Source organism: Pelophylax lessonae, assembly GCF_965119305.1.
Source record: "Pelophylax lessonae genome assembly, chromosome: 2".
NCBI lineage: Eukaryota > Metazoa > Chordata > Amphibia > Anura > Ranidae > Pelophylax > Pelophylax lessonae.
In genome coordinates this window covers 365,654,758-365,671,260 of record NC_138769.1, presented here as the reverse complement: position 1 = coordinate 365,671,260, position 16,503 = coordinate 365,654,758, and the positions used below count along the sequence as shown (strand labels likewise).

The window sequence follows — 16,503 nt, the reverse complement described above, 5'->3', positions numbered from 1 at the left end:
CTCTTCCCGTCTGACAGCTGCCTGCAGCGAGCGGGGCCGAGGATTCCTCACTGATATCAGTTGAGAGAGGAGGAGGAGGGGAGGGGGAGAGGAGGAGAGAGGCAGCGGGTCACATGAGCGGCGAGTGGCGCACTGAAAACTTGTAAAGGTTGCCTTATTTTTCTAAAATACAGGCAAACAGGATTATTAAACAGACTGTAGACAGGATATGAAACTTTAAGTGAAACTACAGCAGCAGGAGGGGAGGGGGGAGGGTGCACTGACACAGGAGCAGATAGGCAGGGAGAGAGGGGGGAGGACAGAGGAGGACAGGAGGGCTGTGGATGACGGAGGCACGTAAACTGACCACAGTGTCAGGGCTCAGCAGCCATGGTATACCATGGTCAGTTTACAGAGGGGAGGACAAAGCCAGGCAGGATCAGCCAGGTATTTTAGGTGATAGAAGGGGCCAAATTACACAGCAAAGCACTGTGCTGTATGACATGCTTTAAGGGAACGGGATCAATTTTTTAATTTTTTTAGATTAACAAATGCTTTAAAAATAAATGCTGCTGTTTGCTCTTTAAAAATAAATACTCAAAATAAGTATAATGACTAAGCCCCTCCCCTTTATGGCATTGTTGAGAAGGGTCGAAGCATGGGTGACCTAAAATGATGCCCCCCCCCCCTGAAAAAAGTTCTGCGGATGCCCATGTCTTCACTGTATCTGAGAACCACAAACCAAAAACCTCACCCATCCTTGTCTCCATGCTTTATTTTGTTGAAAATCACTTTGAAAAAACAACCCCTTAGCATTTCTTGCCATGGGCAGCTTGAGTAAGGGCAAATGATTCATGTAGCCTTTACTTCCTGGAATACATCTGCCCTTAGCTCAAGCATGCATGCAGGTGAGTTTGCTTAGCAAAGTAAACCCCTCCTCCTCTACTCCCTTCATGACAACTCCTGGATTACTTAAAAAGAAACCCAGTTGTTGGCCCTCCTGAAGACTCCTGGGATGTATGACATCACTTACCTAAGCAAGAAACCAGGAAGTAACAATAAATGTAAAAAAAAAAAAAGTAAATATGATATAATAATGTGATATATTTCCTACCTATTTACTAATACTAGCAGCATGATGATTAAAAATAATCAATGCTGACCGCTTTAACCATGTTCTACAAAATCATTGGGAGTCAGTGTCTGTACACAACTACACCACTGACCTCTACATCATTTAAAAAATAATCATTTATTGTCTCTGCCTTCCCCTTAAAGCAAAACTAAAGACAATAGTTTTTTTCAGATTTACTAGGAAAGGAATTAGAACACCTGTCATAATTGTATTGCTGTCTGGACCCTGGTTGGGAGATTCACCCTTTCTATTTGTCCTGTTTACCACTACCACAGAGAGTGAAAGCGAAGGGAAAATCTCACATTTTTGGGTTGTCACCAAAACTGAAATAGAGGGGAAATCTTCCAATGGTGACACCAGTTCTGCTGACCCTGGTGACCACCAAAGCATTTCTTACTTTGAAATGATTTCCCCTCATATTCCATTTTGGCTTTAGGACAAGACATGAAGGGTAATTTCCCCAATTGAAAAAAATAAAAAAACTGACATGGTTATAATCCTTCCGTACACGGTCCAAAATAAAAAAAAATAAGAATTAGTTATTGCTTTACTTAAGGCAAATAGACTGTGCACTTCTCAAAGTGCAGTTGCATGCTGCAAGTGCAATTGTTCCTGATAAGTAAAGAATACCCAATCCCATGCAAGGACAATTAAAAAAACAGTATGTTTGCTTGCACGTGATTAGATGATGGAAGTCAGCAGAGCTTCTGCGCATTTCCTAAGCTCTGGAGCAAATGCAATTTCAGAGTGCAACTCCAGTTTGCAAAGTGCACAGTCTATTTAGTAAACCAACACCTAAGTGTCTGTACAAGCACCACCATTAATAACTTTTACATGCTGAAGAGGATTTGTCACATTGCAGAATTTTGTGTGTTTTTTTTCCCACTCCTTAATATCACTGGGAGTCCCCCCCAACCTGCACACAGGGGTTGATTTACTAAAGGCAAATAGACTGTGCGCTTTGCAGTTGCACTCTGCAAGACCATTTGCCCCAGAGATTAGTAAATGAGGGTAAGCTCTTCTGGCTTCCATCATCCATTTTTTATTTTCTTTGCACGTGATTGGGTACTCTTTGCAAAGTGAAGCTTTACCTAAGCTATGGAGCAACTGCACCTGCAGAGGGCAACTGCACTTTGCAAAGTGCACAGTCTATTTTCCTTTAGTAAGTCAATCCCACAGACAATTGACACGTAACACCATATTGAAAAAGGAGTGACCATATTCCAGAATCATATGTTGTCTGATCCCACCCCTTAAGATTACTGGGAGTCAATGAGGTTGATTTACTAAGGGCAAACAGGCTGATCCAGAGCTTAGTGAATTGGGGGAAGCTCTGCTAATGTCAATCATCCAATCACTACAAAATATGTCAACCAGGTGTCTATAAGCTAGATGCACCAAAACCTCTAATTGCCCCCTAACCAGGTGTCTATAAGCTAGATGCACCAAAACCCCTAATTGAAAATCAATGTATTGGGAAGCAAGAAAGATGGAATTTTTAAGGTGCCAAAAATATTTCAAAGTTAATCAAAATTTAAGAAAAATATTTTTTATTGAAAACCTCACAAATTTAAAAATGTACATGGATTAAAACCATTGCACAATATTCATACGATTGATGTGTGTATGCGGTAACTCCAGCTCTACATGTTTCACCAACCATTGGCTTCCTCAGGAGACTTTAATGAGTCCAGCATACAAACTAGCTAAAAATACAAAATCAAAGCCAGCATATTGAAAGGGTGATCCGGGAGAAGATATCAGTAAACCGCAGGGGGGCAAATTAGAGGATCCATATAAAGGACAAAATAGCACAAGAAAAGCCCGTGAATACACGATGTACACCCAAAAATGGGAACGGGAACAGAAGCCCAAAAAGGGATCAGTTAGATGACTGCCAGAACGTGTATAAATCAGTTCATTCCCCAAATATGTGCTTCAACAAATGCCTAAAAGCCAGCAAGTGGACTTCAGGATAAGTATCTCAATATCTCAGATATATGTTCCAAAAGGCGGTCTCTCCTGGATAGCAATTTTTTTACATTTGTGATGTTTTCAATAAAAACTTTGCTATTTTTCTTAAATTTTGATTAGATTTGAATTAGTTTTGGAACCTTAAAAATCCCATCTTTCACTCTTCCCAATACATTGATTTTCCATCAACCAGTCATTTTCAAGCAAAAAAACTGCATTTGTTTTTCTTGCATGTAATTGGGTATTCTCTGTAAAGTGAAATTTAACCACATTCACTTAGCTCTAGGGGAAACCCCTTTGCACAGTGAATGGCTTATTTGTCCTTAGTAAATTAACCCCAGGGTCTGTGCACTCCCCACCATTGTAACCTACATTATGTTGAAAAGGACTGGCCACGTTTCCGAATAGGTTGTTTGAGCCGACCCTTTAAGATCACTGGGAGTCAGTGAATGTAAAGGCCCCCACCATTGACACCTTCATTGTACTGAAAAGGTCACATTCCTCTACATGTGTTTCCCAGCATTAGAGGCATGGAGGCTCCATATGCAGATAAGAGATAAAAAAAGGGTTCTCTGAAACTGCATGTGTGTTATCTCATGCAGCCAGCTTAAAAGTGAAGTGTCATTAGTGAAGTTCATTGAAAATGGCAAGTAGTGTTTGCTGCAACTGCTTTCAAAGTGGACGATAATCACCTCTGATGTGGCCTGCAGGGGATATATGGCAAGCATGCCCAAACAAATGCTAACATTTCAGGAACTAGTGTGCACTTACCTTACCGCTGACCTGACACAGCCAGTCTTTGATTTGTCAGATCAACATCATTAATCAATAACTGCATAATTGTTATGATGAGCCGGAGATCAGCTGTATTGGGTTATTGCTTGAAGGTGACAGCAAGTCCTTCCTTGCCTTTCAACCTGTTGAAAAAATGGCCATGCATCTTAGGCAATCTCTCCCTGTTCTTAATGATAAATGGTGGCAGGTACCAGCACTACACATGACAGGCTGATGCCTGGGGGGATTTCTCTAGCTAGTTATCTCCAGCTGCTTTTAGACAGGCTGATTACTCAGGGAAGCCTTGCTTCTTCATTACCTAAAGAGTCACAATGGGTAACCAAGCCATATCATTCTACTTAGTGATCAGTCAATGTCTGAGCTGCAGAGATGTGATGGAACCAGAGCACATACCTACTGACCTGTGGAATAACACTAGATCATAGAAAGATATGTGAAACTGGATAAATACACTTCAAAGTGAAATAGGTGCACCATTAAATAAAAACAGGATTTCCTTCTCTGTGCAACAAATTAGGTAAATGGTTCTTGTTACAAAAAACATAAGCTTTACTCTGCCTTGCCTACCTGTGGCTGGAACATCGGATCCACCCAGATGCTGATAAGCTCCTTTGGCATGTGCCAGGCCAATGACTGGGTCTGGTCATAGCAAATAAAATGATCTGCCTTGTACAGTAGCTGATCCAAGGATGCTAGTTGGCATCATCATCATGATCTGCCCCTGAACACAGCAGCATGGTAAAAAAAAAAGCGGGAGCAATGGACATGGTATACGCTGCAATGGCCCTTGGCAGTTTAAGGCCTCATGCACACAGGGCATTTAAAAAACGCCAGCGCTTCTGCCAGGAAAAAGCAGCTGTAAAAATGTGCCTTTAGCTGCGTTTTTGACTAGCATTTATGGGCGTTTAAAGGGGTTAGCGTTTTTGGGCATTTTTATAGTAAAAACACTCCCTATAATGTAAAAACATCTAAAAATGGCAAAAGTGGCTAACAGCTTGTTACAGCGTTTGGCATCTTTTGGTAGCCAAAAAAATGTCAGATGCCCCAAACCGCAGTAGTAAAAATATCCTGTGTAGATGAGCCCTTAAGCTGATTCTCTTGTCAACAAAGGTATTTTTTATTTACAGGTGCACTTGTCCACTTATCTGTTATATAAGCTATACAGTCTATTGGCCTAATGCATATTTGATTATCCAAGAAACATTATCATACTGATTAATTCATTAACTATTAATGCATGGAGCATTATAATACAGTATATACAGTATAATATACTGTATGTATATATCATTTTTGATTACATGTATCACTAATAAACTCAAAACACGCTTTAGAGTTCAGATTTTTTTACATCAAGACAGTCCCTGATTTATGGTTGAGGTTGTCATGTGTTAGGTGTCTTTGTGATTGTACGTTAGTATAATGTCAGCGTGTTTCTGTATGTGGTGGTTTTGTATACCTCCTTCTGTCATGAGTGGCTATACCATGTTTCAGAGTTCCCAGGTTACTGTGTGCTCTCCTGACAGTACCTCTGCTCCCCAGTTTTAGCAATACCTGGGGGACTAGGGTTCTGCAGTTGTTGTTGATTGACAAGATCAAATGTGACTGAAAGTTCAGCAACATCTGCAGGGCCACAGGTTAGCTAAAGGCGGCCATACACGATGAGAGGTGTTTGTTAAGTCTGATTGCTTTTCAAAATATCATAATATCATCTTTTCATTACATCTATGATAGCACATCCTACACAAGTACTACATATACCTTCATCTGTACATACTAGGGGAAAGAGTACAGTGATACAGGACTTTAGCTCCACTCTATAGCAATAGGGATTCTTAAGTCAAAGGGGAAAGTAAGCAAGCCACTTGATGGTGTCCTATGGAAAGTTCTGCATTATCCATGTTTTATTAGGCTTAAGGTAGAGAAAGACCTGATAGTTGTTCAAGAAATGCACAAGGACACCAAAGGATAAACTCAAGACATCTAAGTTAGATAAAAAAAATGAAAAATAAACCAATCAGGCTGAAATTACTGGAGAAACAAGAATGGCAGTACCTGGCACTAAAGCACTGTGTCTGGCACTGAAGGTAACAAACAGCACGTGGTAGGGCAACAGCCCTATCACATTGGTGGTAGGACAATAGCCCTTTCGCATTAATCGGGGATAAATATGATTCATGCAGGTTGTAAGGCTAGCTCCTATGTAGTTTTAGATTCATTGCTTAGCTTATAAAAGAGAATTCCTATAGATCCCCATCCTAAGGGTGGCTTGACAATATGTCTGATTTATGAGAAGTATAGAAGAACAAGTTGCCTTGCCTTCTAATAGTAAGACATTTTTTCTTGATGTGCAATGTTATGAATTAATGCTGTAAGGTCATATATGCATTCTTTTTAGCCAGTGGTAGAACCTTGTAACTTGGCTTACTGGTGGGACATGCATGGTAAAGTCTCTTACTGCTGGTTGGCTTTAGGTGAGGTGTGAGGTTCAACTACCCATCTCACCTGTTCAAAATCAGCCTATGTAAATTATATGTGTCCCTGATGAATAAATGTATAAGAAAAATGAGATGGTCAGTCATGCTGCTGTGGGTGTATAGTACTATAGTATTATAGCACATGTTGGGTGGGAGGGAGATGTTTCTTTTTGGTTAGATATACTCCAAACAGTCCTCTGTGTATGGCCAGCCTTAACCGGAAAAAGGGGTGATGGTGATGGAGGTTCCCTTTCCTTGTATCCATCTCATGCTAACCAGGTGCTGCCTTCCTGCTAGTCCGGAGCTGATCTAACACACTGCCTTTTATTTCTCTCTCCCATCTTCACTCTTATTATCTCTCTCATTCGCCCTACACTCCTCTGTGGCTTCTACCTTCTGTCTCTATATTCCTCTTATCTGCTCCTTCCGGTCTCACCCCTGCCAACCCAACCTCCTTCATTCCCCATGTACTCTTATTCTGTATAATGGGTTTTATATTGATGTGTAAATTTGTCTTCTTTTATGCATGCATTAAACTGTATGTGCTCTTTTGCATGAAATCACACACAATATATGATCTGTGCCTTTCTTTTTTTTATTATTTTGTATCACCCTTTTAATTTGTAATATTTAAATATATATTTATCCATAAATCTATCAACATCTGTAAATGTATTTTGGACCTGGCTATCTGTATTTTTTATCTTGCTGTTAAAATATACCTGATCCTCTTTGTCTTATTTCTGTTCTCCTAATGAACTGCCACTACTTTGCATGCTCTGTGCTTGTTGTGATGTGCTCTTGCAGAATTGAGATTTCCTGCAGGAACCTGCCTCTAATTTGTTCCACATGTGGAGTGCTGCCCAGTGCAAAGCTATCCGCAGCTACTGCCAGCAACGCTGTGTTAGTGTCCTGTGTGCTGCCTTTGCCCCACACTATTTGCACACATTGCAGTAGGACAAACACTCATTTACTTATTACTATGCAGATGACCCTATTTAGACTGCAAATGTCACCAATATCAACCATTTACACAGTGTACATTTTTAAAGGAATATATAGGGATTCTTTCCTTCTGCATTTTATACATATTTCCACTAAAGTGTAATTCTATCTTTGTGAAAAATGTAATAATTTTAACCACAAAATGAAGCCGTCCAATGTATATATAGTATGTATCACTTATAGTATTCCCCTTTTATCTATGCTTGATTTTGAAGTATCCATTGTGCTCAGCGGAACGTTTTCACATAGTGGGGTTGATTTACTTGAACTGGTGCACTCAGAATCTGGTGCAGCTGTGCCTGGTAGCCAATCAGCTTCTGACTTCTGCTTGTTCAGTTAAGCTTTGACAATAAAACATGGAGGCTGATTGGTTTATATGCAGAGCTGCACCAGACTTTGAACGCTCCAGTTTTAATAAATAACCCCCCGTGTGTCTATATATATGTAGAATGTAACTGTGTCTATAGCAGGGGGAAAAGCAGAAGATTAAAATGGAACTCCAACCAAAAGGTTTGCTCTGATTGTGTGTACAGTGGGGACGGGCTAGAACATCTGTCTGTTTTCCTGATGTCTATGTCCTCACTGGAGAGGTGTCTTCTCACTTCTTCTTTCAGAAACACAAGTGAGAGAAAAGCTCCCAAAACCTAGGAAACATTTCAACAGTTGTCACTGGGAGATTGTATTCTACTTCTGTTCCAGTGTTAACTGTTATTTTAGATTTCACCTTACTTTCTGCCCTGATGACAAAGAATCTCCCCATCATAGTCACAGAGAGAATTAAAAACCCAACTGAGGTGTTACCCCTTCCTACTAGTTAAGTTGGAGATTCACTTTAAGGACCCTACATCTCTCCTAATCGCTGAATCCAGAGGCAACACATAACAGCAGGCAAGCCGTGATTATTTCTGCTAGAACACAATGGATATGTCAAGAGCCCATGTGTGCACAAAAATAATAAATACTATTTTCAAACCTGATGACTACTGCCTCAACCCAAATTTGTTAGAAAAGTGAATGTTGAATTTAATTGACAGGCAAGGGAGGTTGTGCAAGAGGTCACTGTGTGTTAGTTGTCACCTGCACAGTGTGGTGTCTTCTCTGTACAAGTCCTGAGTAGTGTGCCTGTCACCGGTCTCTTCTATTGTCTCCGAAGCCACATTTACCCTCTAATTAGAAGAGCTCCGTTACAGATCCTTTTCCAGTCTTTTCATGTGCATGACACCCATAGAGGCATCTAATGCTTCTGTCACTTTCCTGAGGCTAGGAGAGGTAACCCATACCAGCATTACCCAGCACACCTTACTGAAGTCAGGGGAAACTGCCACAAGCAGAAATTTGTCAGCACTGCGACTGCACACACCTAACCTGGGATTCTTGATCTTTTATCTCTCCTCACCCACACCTCTGGCATTTCTGTTCATGTCGCTGTGCATTTTATTGTGTTGCCTACCACTCGCTTGCTCTTCATGGCTCTCCATCTCTGTTAACCTTTCTCTCCTTTCTAATTACTCTTCCTGTTTCAACAACATTTCAAAATCCTTTTAATTTTTTTACCACTTTGTCTGTTCTTTTATTCATTTTCCCCTTTTCACATTATTTGCTGGGTTTCTGAAATTTTTTTATTCCATATCTTATTTTTTTATTTTCTCTTACTTTTTTTTGCTTTAATTATGTTATTTTTTTCTTTTGTCCACATCTTTTCTCGCACTTCCCATTATCATTCTGTTTTTCTCTTCTCCCCTCTTTCTCTTGCTCAATATCCCTCCTATATGCACCGTGTCTCCACTCCCTTATCACAGGGCATCTCTCTGGAGCTCCTGCGTGGTACTTCCTCTCCTTGCCCTTACGTGGATGTCTGCAGTTCTAGCTATGACCGACCGTCGATCCATTCTCTTCCAAGTTCTGTTTGCAGTATTCAATTCTGTACAAGGCTGCGTGATCATCACTGTTCACTGCTTCCTGCGTCGAGAGGTAAAAACCTGCCTACACTACTTATGGTCTGTATTTCTCCCACTTAGGTGGATAGCTGTTTACATGACTACAAGATGACAGTTGTCTAACCTTGCTGCTTTTAGTCTCATTAAGCAACAAGCCTATTTTTATGAATGTATGAATAGAAAAGCCTCAAGTAGACACTTTTTTGTGGGGAACAAAACGTATGACAGATAGAAAACCTTGTCCAATCACTCATTTTTTCCTCCAAGGTAAGACAGGAGATAACTTCATCAACCTCTTTATTTACAACTTTCTAGACCTCCTTGACTAGGCATAAGCATGGAGGGTTAGTCAAGCCTAACACTTTGAGTATATGTAACAATGGTGTTTTCTGATGGCAGATGCACATTTGAGTAACCTCTAGTATCTGTGGGCAAATAAAAGTTAACCTGTGCATAGACTATGCACATCCAAGTATTTATATATTCCAAACAAGCTGTAAAAGTACTGCAGACAAAGCCCTCACTCAACTCTGTAGCTATAGGCATTGTGGATAGATTCATCTTCTAACGTCACACCAGAGGCACTGGAATCACAGATGCAAGTGTTAGAAACAACTAAGCCCTAGTTTTAAGCTTTTGACTTTGGGGGAAAGGTGGGGGTGGTGTAAATTGGCAATTGAGCAGCAGCTTTACTGCCTCCCTACATTAAGCTGCAAAGACAGCTGGGGCACTGGACACATGCCCCGGCAAACGTTATTCCCCTATCGCATTCAGGTGGGCAGTGCTGCAACCTATTCAATTGTGCTGCACCACAACCTGCAACTATATGCAGGGTCAGAGTCAGCAGTGATGAGGTGAGATAACCTCCTTACCTGTCAAAACTCTTCAGAAGGCAACACAAGTGTGAGCAAGCCCTAAATACAGACTTTGGAGTCTTTGTCATGACCTTTGAGTATAAATTAATTCACAGTACAAGCAGCTAGAGAGGTCATTGGGGGTTTATTCTAAAACTCTTTTACCACTTGTTAATTATATGTATATACTTTATTGTCCATAACTTGGGCTTCGTTTTAAGTTTTGTCATATAGTATACTGTTTGTCACTAATGTCACTAATAATGTTATGTTATTATTTTTGCTTTATGAATAAGTGCCGTATAAGCAAATTGTTTTTATTAGTAGAATAACAAATCCTACTGGCTAAAAAAGGAAGCTGTTTTCATGAAAACTGTACTATTTTATAACTGGAACAGTTATAAAATATTTACTGATCTGGGCTGATTATACTATTGACCAGTGTAAAGCCATTCAGCCATTAGTGACACCTAGTACCCAAATCCCCCCCATCACATGCAGTAGTTAGAAAAATAGAAATGTGATGGCAGAAAAAAGAGGTCTATTGAGTATAACCCATTTTGTTTTTTAATCTATACATGTTTTTGTAGAGTAAAGATCTATTTTTGTCCCAAGCATGTTTAAATCCATTTACTGTTGACTGGCTGACTACCTCTTCTTAAAGTCTATTCAAAGCATCAACTACCATTTGGTTAAATAATACTTTCTAAGATTTGCTTTTAATTTTCCTCCAGTTAGTTTGAGGTCGTGTCCTTGTATTCTCGATCTTGGCTTCATGTTGAAAATACCGTGCTTCTAAACTTTATTAACCCTCTTGATGTATTTAAAGGTTTCAGTCACGTCTCTCCTTTCCCTTCTTTCCTCCACACTGTACATATTAAGTTCCTGAGGTCTTTTTTATCCCTCAGACCCCTCACTCACTCTTTTTTTGTTGCCCATATCTGAACTAGTTCTATCTTATCAATATCTTTTTATAAGTAAGGTCTCTAGAACTGGACACAGTATTCTAAATTACATCTCACTAAAGATCTATATAGGGGAATCAGGGCCTCCTTCCTCCTGCTGTTGACCCCTCTAGTGATGCATCCTAGAATTCTATTCGCTTTTCTAACGAAAGGCAAACAGATTGTTCACTTTGATTTACTGAAGGCAAATAGACTGTTCACTTTGCACGCACAGATGCACTCTGCAGGGGAATTGTACCTAGAGCTTAGTGGATGAGATGAAGCTCAGCTGACTTCAATCATGCATCACGTGCAAGCAAAATGGCTATTTTTTTATTTTCCTTGCGCATGATTGGGTATGCTTTGCAAAGTAAGGTTTCACCACATTCACTAAGCATCCATGGATCGTGAAATTTCAATTGTAGAGGGAACGGTGTATTTGCCTTTAGTAAATCAATCTTTGTGTGTCATACCGCTAGTAGACAACACTCATTAGGATAAGGACAAATTTAGGCCATTATATGGAGCAGTCCCTTGAGAACATTATGTGAAGTTGTCACATTGAACATCTAAGAGACCTTTCTTTATGCTGCTTTGGTCTTTCTAATCTTACTGCCAAAAATCTGTAATGTTAAATCATTTATGCTAATGTGATAAAAGTACTGCAAAAAAGCAGGAAATTATTTGGCCATAAATGAAGTGTGACCACATAAAAAATAAGGTGGCTCCATTAACATTTCATAAATACCTTGTGAGTGCCGGGAAAGGTTGCAGTGGCCACCATGCCCGTGATTAAGGATCGTTACTCTAGATGAACTGACTTGATAGAAGACTTTTTATCCCTCTTTCTTTTGTGCTTCATCGCCCAACAGATTGGTTGATGTATGAATGTGTTTAGTCATGCAAACTAGAAACTAAAACACTAGCAGAAGTACTCAATCGAGTCTAGATAATTTTAAAAAATCAGGAGTCGGCATTCATCTAGTATCTACTAATTCACTTTGTCTTTCTTTGGGCAGATTCAAGAAGTGGTGAAGTGCCAAATGGGTGGGTGCCGCAGTGATGAAAATGAAGATTCTCCAAACTCCTGTAAGAACGGGCAGCTTCAGATAATGGTAGGTATTCCATTAGCACAATGTATTATCTAGATATTTGCTAGTATACAGCCAATAATAGAGAAGAAATTCAATCATAATATATTGGATAATGATACCCCTTATACATACAGTAGATCAGCATTGATCAAGCATTTGGAATATTACTACACAAAGCAATGGATTGAATGGTCCTGAAATTACAAAGTAAATCCTAATATCTAAATATTTTAGTAGAGGGGATACTTTCTGTTTTTTATAAGAGTACATCAAAGCTCACATTTATTAAGCAGCAAACAGTAATGAACACAGGCAGTGACATACCGTCACAGAACAGACAAGGATGAACCTCGACTGTGATGAATAGACACAAGCTTACAAATACTGTTAGACAAAAGACAAGGATGGATTAACACAGACTGACTGAGGCTGGTTTACTTGGGCAAACTCAGGAAATGTGGCACTGTCAGCAGCACAGAGAGGCATGCCCTCCCTAAAAAGCTCAGATGAATGATCATTCAAAAGAAAGCAAGGTTTCAGTTGGATTGGGAAGGAGTTTACGAAGAGGGTGGGTGGGAGATAATTTGTAATCTACAAATGTGGCAGGTTATGCTTAGCAAGGAAAAACTATTTTCTGAAATCTGAGCTCTCTTCCGTATATAAAATGATCCATCAGAAGACTAAAAGATGTGTTATAAAAAAAATTGCAAAGCTATTTGTCCTGAAAAACTTCCTGTACATTTGTTTTGTGTGAACAGGGGAAAAATTGAAGATTATTAAGCAATTTTCTCTCCAGGTTGGATGCCCTTCATTTATTAACAATAGCATGGATCAGGAAAATACCACATTATTGCCACTAGATGGTCATAGAAATAAATACTTATTTACTATGATCCTCATCACCATCTAGTGGCCATAATGCAGTCATTTTATGGTTCATGCTATTCTTATTAACTAAGAACATCTGCCCTGGAGAAGAAAATAGCCTAGTAGAGTGATGGCAAACCTTGGCACTCCAGATGTTTTGGAACTACATTTCCCATGATGCTCAACTAAACTGCAGAGTGTGTGAGCATCATGGGAAATGTAGTTCTAAAAAATCTGGGGTGCCAAGGTTGGCTATCACTGGCCTAGTACCATTCAGTTTTGCAGAATTCACATAGAATGAATATAAATGCAGTTTTTCAGGATGAATTTGTGTGAATCTGTGAATTTCTTATAAATACATCCTTTAATGAAGTCCTTCACATATACATTTTTTGCTCTGCTTGCCTTTTATTTGCATGTGGCAACTATACAATTCATATACAGCAAATAAACAGTAAAAACTTCTCAACAGTTGCTCTAGCTGTAATTGTTTACGTTAACATTTCACATTCATAATTTCGGAATCCTACTGCTTTCCTCAGAAAGACAATAACCCCCTGAAAAAAATCAGATGTACAACTTAACAAAAAAAAATTCATAAGAAGCCATTTGCCTGCACAAAGTTATTTCTAGTGAGCCTGGACAAATCCCAAGACTGAAATGGAAAAGGAAAATAACTGCCAAGAGAGAGAGAGACTGGCAGATTTGCTCCAGAAAGAGCAAAACATGTGATTTTGGCTTCCTGGTCCTGGTGATGTCCTAGTACTAGTAGTGTTCAGCACAGGATTGCATTGATTTTGTGTTTATACTTCCATCCCCCTATGTAGCTTTTGGAAAAAATATAGTGTTAGGGTTTAGGTTCAGGACAGCAGGACAAATAATTTGCTTTATGCTCCATCAACACTGGTTTATAATGCAAATATAGCTTGATGTTAAAGAACCAATTCCAAATTGCATATAGTGGTTTCAGGCTCTTGGCTATCATTAGTACACCATATGGAAACCGGGTCTTCAATGTGCTCATAGGGAATAAAGAAAATTATTTTTATAGCTTTACCAATTGTCCTGAAATGAAGAATGATCCTTTTATTTTTGGGATGTGATGAAATGAGAGCCGGTTCACACTGAGGCGATCCGACTTCGGGGGGCGACCTGTGAAGTCGCGTGCACCGCGACTTCGGCGCGACTTGCAGGGACTTCACATAATGGAAGTCTATGCAAGTCGCTCCCAGGTCGCCCCAAAGTAGTACAGGACCCTTTTTCTAAGTCGGAGCGACTTTTGTTGCTCCTATTAGAACGGTTCCTGTACTACTCAATGGACCGCGACCGACCGCGACTTGTCAGGCTGACAAGTCGCCTGACAAGTCGCGCTAGTCTGAATGGGCTCTTAGACATGTGATTACCTTTAAATAATAAAATAATAAATAAACAATAATGCATTGTAAGCATCTGAATTTGATATGTTTTGACCCTCTGTACAGCAGAGCTCTAGTGTGAGCAAAATAAGAAGCCAGTCAGTTCATATGTTAACAAGGAGCATGATAATAGGACGAAGGAGGAGAATAACAGAGAGATGATCTCATCTCTATGCTGCTTCTCCTTTCACTGTCCAGTCAAAGACAGGGCAGATCCATGACGGTCTGGGCTCAGGGGAGGTGGGTTGAATAATGTTTTCCATCATTCAACCTGGGAAACTGAGGGCATCTAGTGATGAAAAAGCAGTACTGTGAGGGCAGCTTTAGATTAAATGTGAATATTACAAAGGTTGTTTTTATGGACTGTTAATTAGTGTATTTTTATTTTTGCCTGGAGATCTCCCTTAAGCATTGAGTCTAGAGTTAGGGGATGCTCCTACACATTTCTGCCCTGTAAGACCACACTTCAAACTGCCAGCACAAGGCTCCCTGCCTCGAAATCGAAGGTACTTCAAAAAGAGTATGCGTCTCTCCAACCACATATAAATGGTGTCAAATGTTCTGTACGTCCTGAAAATGAATTTTATCAAAGAATTGCTCCCAAGGTTATTCAATTTAGTTGTTTAGTGAAGCTTTTCATAGATAGGATTACAACTTCATTATCCGTGTTTAAAGAATAAGTAGGTCCTTTCATCCACAGCGCCTTTTACTTTTCCTAATTCTGCCATGTTCTGCTTTTTTTTTAAACGCCCTTCTACCGTCTCATTGTCTGTTCTTCTCATATGTTGTGCTACCTCTTGTTATTTTATTTATATATTTTTCCTTTTTAATTCTACAAAGTGTAAAATGTATGTGTACGTGAATGGGTTCTGAGCAGCAGGGCCATCTTATCGCACCAGGTAGATAAGGGGCCCCTGTAGTCCCCCCTATCAAGGGAATCATATGTGGACAGAGTAGCTGAGCAGTGTGCAGGTGAGGGAAATAACTGGAACTGATCTTTTATAGCTCTCACTGCAGTAGCTAAAAGCCAGCATCCCCTCCTTCCTCCCAACAGCTTTTAGCTTTCAGCTGGTGCAGGGTGAGCCATAGAAGATTAGTTCCAGTTATTCCTCCCACCTATGCACTGATCAACCACTCATGTCCACTATTGAAATTCCCTCCCTGCCTGGGCCCCCTTGTGTAACTCCCCCACCAGTGCTGCCAGCTTCCCTCTTCTTCTCTCCCATCGGCAGCAGGTGCAGGCGTACAGGAGGATCTGCGCCACAAACAAACAATTTAAGGAAAAAACAGAGGGTTTTCTTTGCACACATTTGCAAATATATGCATAAGCCACAGTGCCTATGTCAAGGCTCCTCTGTACTGCAGTCCTAACTTTTCACAGTTTCCCAAGTTGGAGCACATATAACAGTGGATAGATTAAAGGTAGGTTTGCCAGTAGGGAGCCCACCCCTCCATAAAGGCACAGGAATGCATGGGAATCCCAGCAAAAGCACAATTGTAGCTAAAGCCATGCAGTGTGACACTGCATTAAATTCAAAAAACTGTACAAAATAGTGGGAGGATCTTAAGGATGGAGAGCAGGGGAAGGGGCCAGTAAATATCTCATTTACCAGCCCCTTCCTTTTCTAAATGAACACAGTGAGTAATCAGTGCCGATCACTTACTGTGTTCATAGTAAACTGTGTCTCTGTCTCCTGTTCATTCATCTGCAGTGAAGCTGAGGCTGCAGAAATAACTGGGGAATTGTGTTTTCTTAGTCCTTTTATGTCTTTATGTCTCAAAAGTGAGAATTCAGGGGTCTATTATGACCCCTGATATCTCACCAAAGACTCCTTAACCACTTGCCGACCGCCGCACGACTATCTACGGCGGCGGTCAGCCCCTCACAGGCAAAGTGACGTAGGTCTACGTCGCTCGCCTGTGAGGGTTTAGGGAGCGAGCGCGCGCCACCGGAGGCGCGCTCCCGCTCCCGCGTGGTCACGGACCCCCCCGCGCGTGTGACCGGCGGACCCGATCGCCGCCGGCCA

At 40.4% G+C, this 16,503-nt stretch overlaps 1 protein-coding gene across 12 annotated transcripts in view; it reads left to right on the top strand.

Moving 5' to 3' along the window:
* ADGRB2 (adhesion G protein-coupled receptor B2) overlaps nt 1-16,503 on the top strand; it is a 695,259-nt gene that overhangs the window by 650,368 nt on the left and 28,388 nt on the right. For 9 of the 12 annotated variants that reach the window (XM_082246705.1, XM_082246713.1, XM_082246711.1 and 6 more), the window contains 3 exons: nt 7,168-7,263; nt 9,165-9,336; nt 12,120-12,215. In XM_082246705.1, coding sequence (XP_082102831.1) covers nt 7,168-7,263; nt 9,165-9,336; nt 12,120-12,215 — 364 coding nt within the window. The remainder of the gene's footprint in view (nt 1-7,167; nt 7,264-9,164; nt 9,337-12,119; nt 12,216-16,503) is intronic. The other 3 variants (XM_082246710.1, XM_082246714.1, XM_082246712.1) reach the window with 1 other exon arrangement.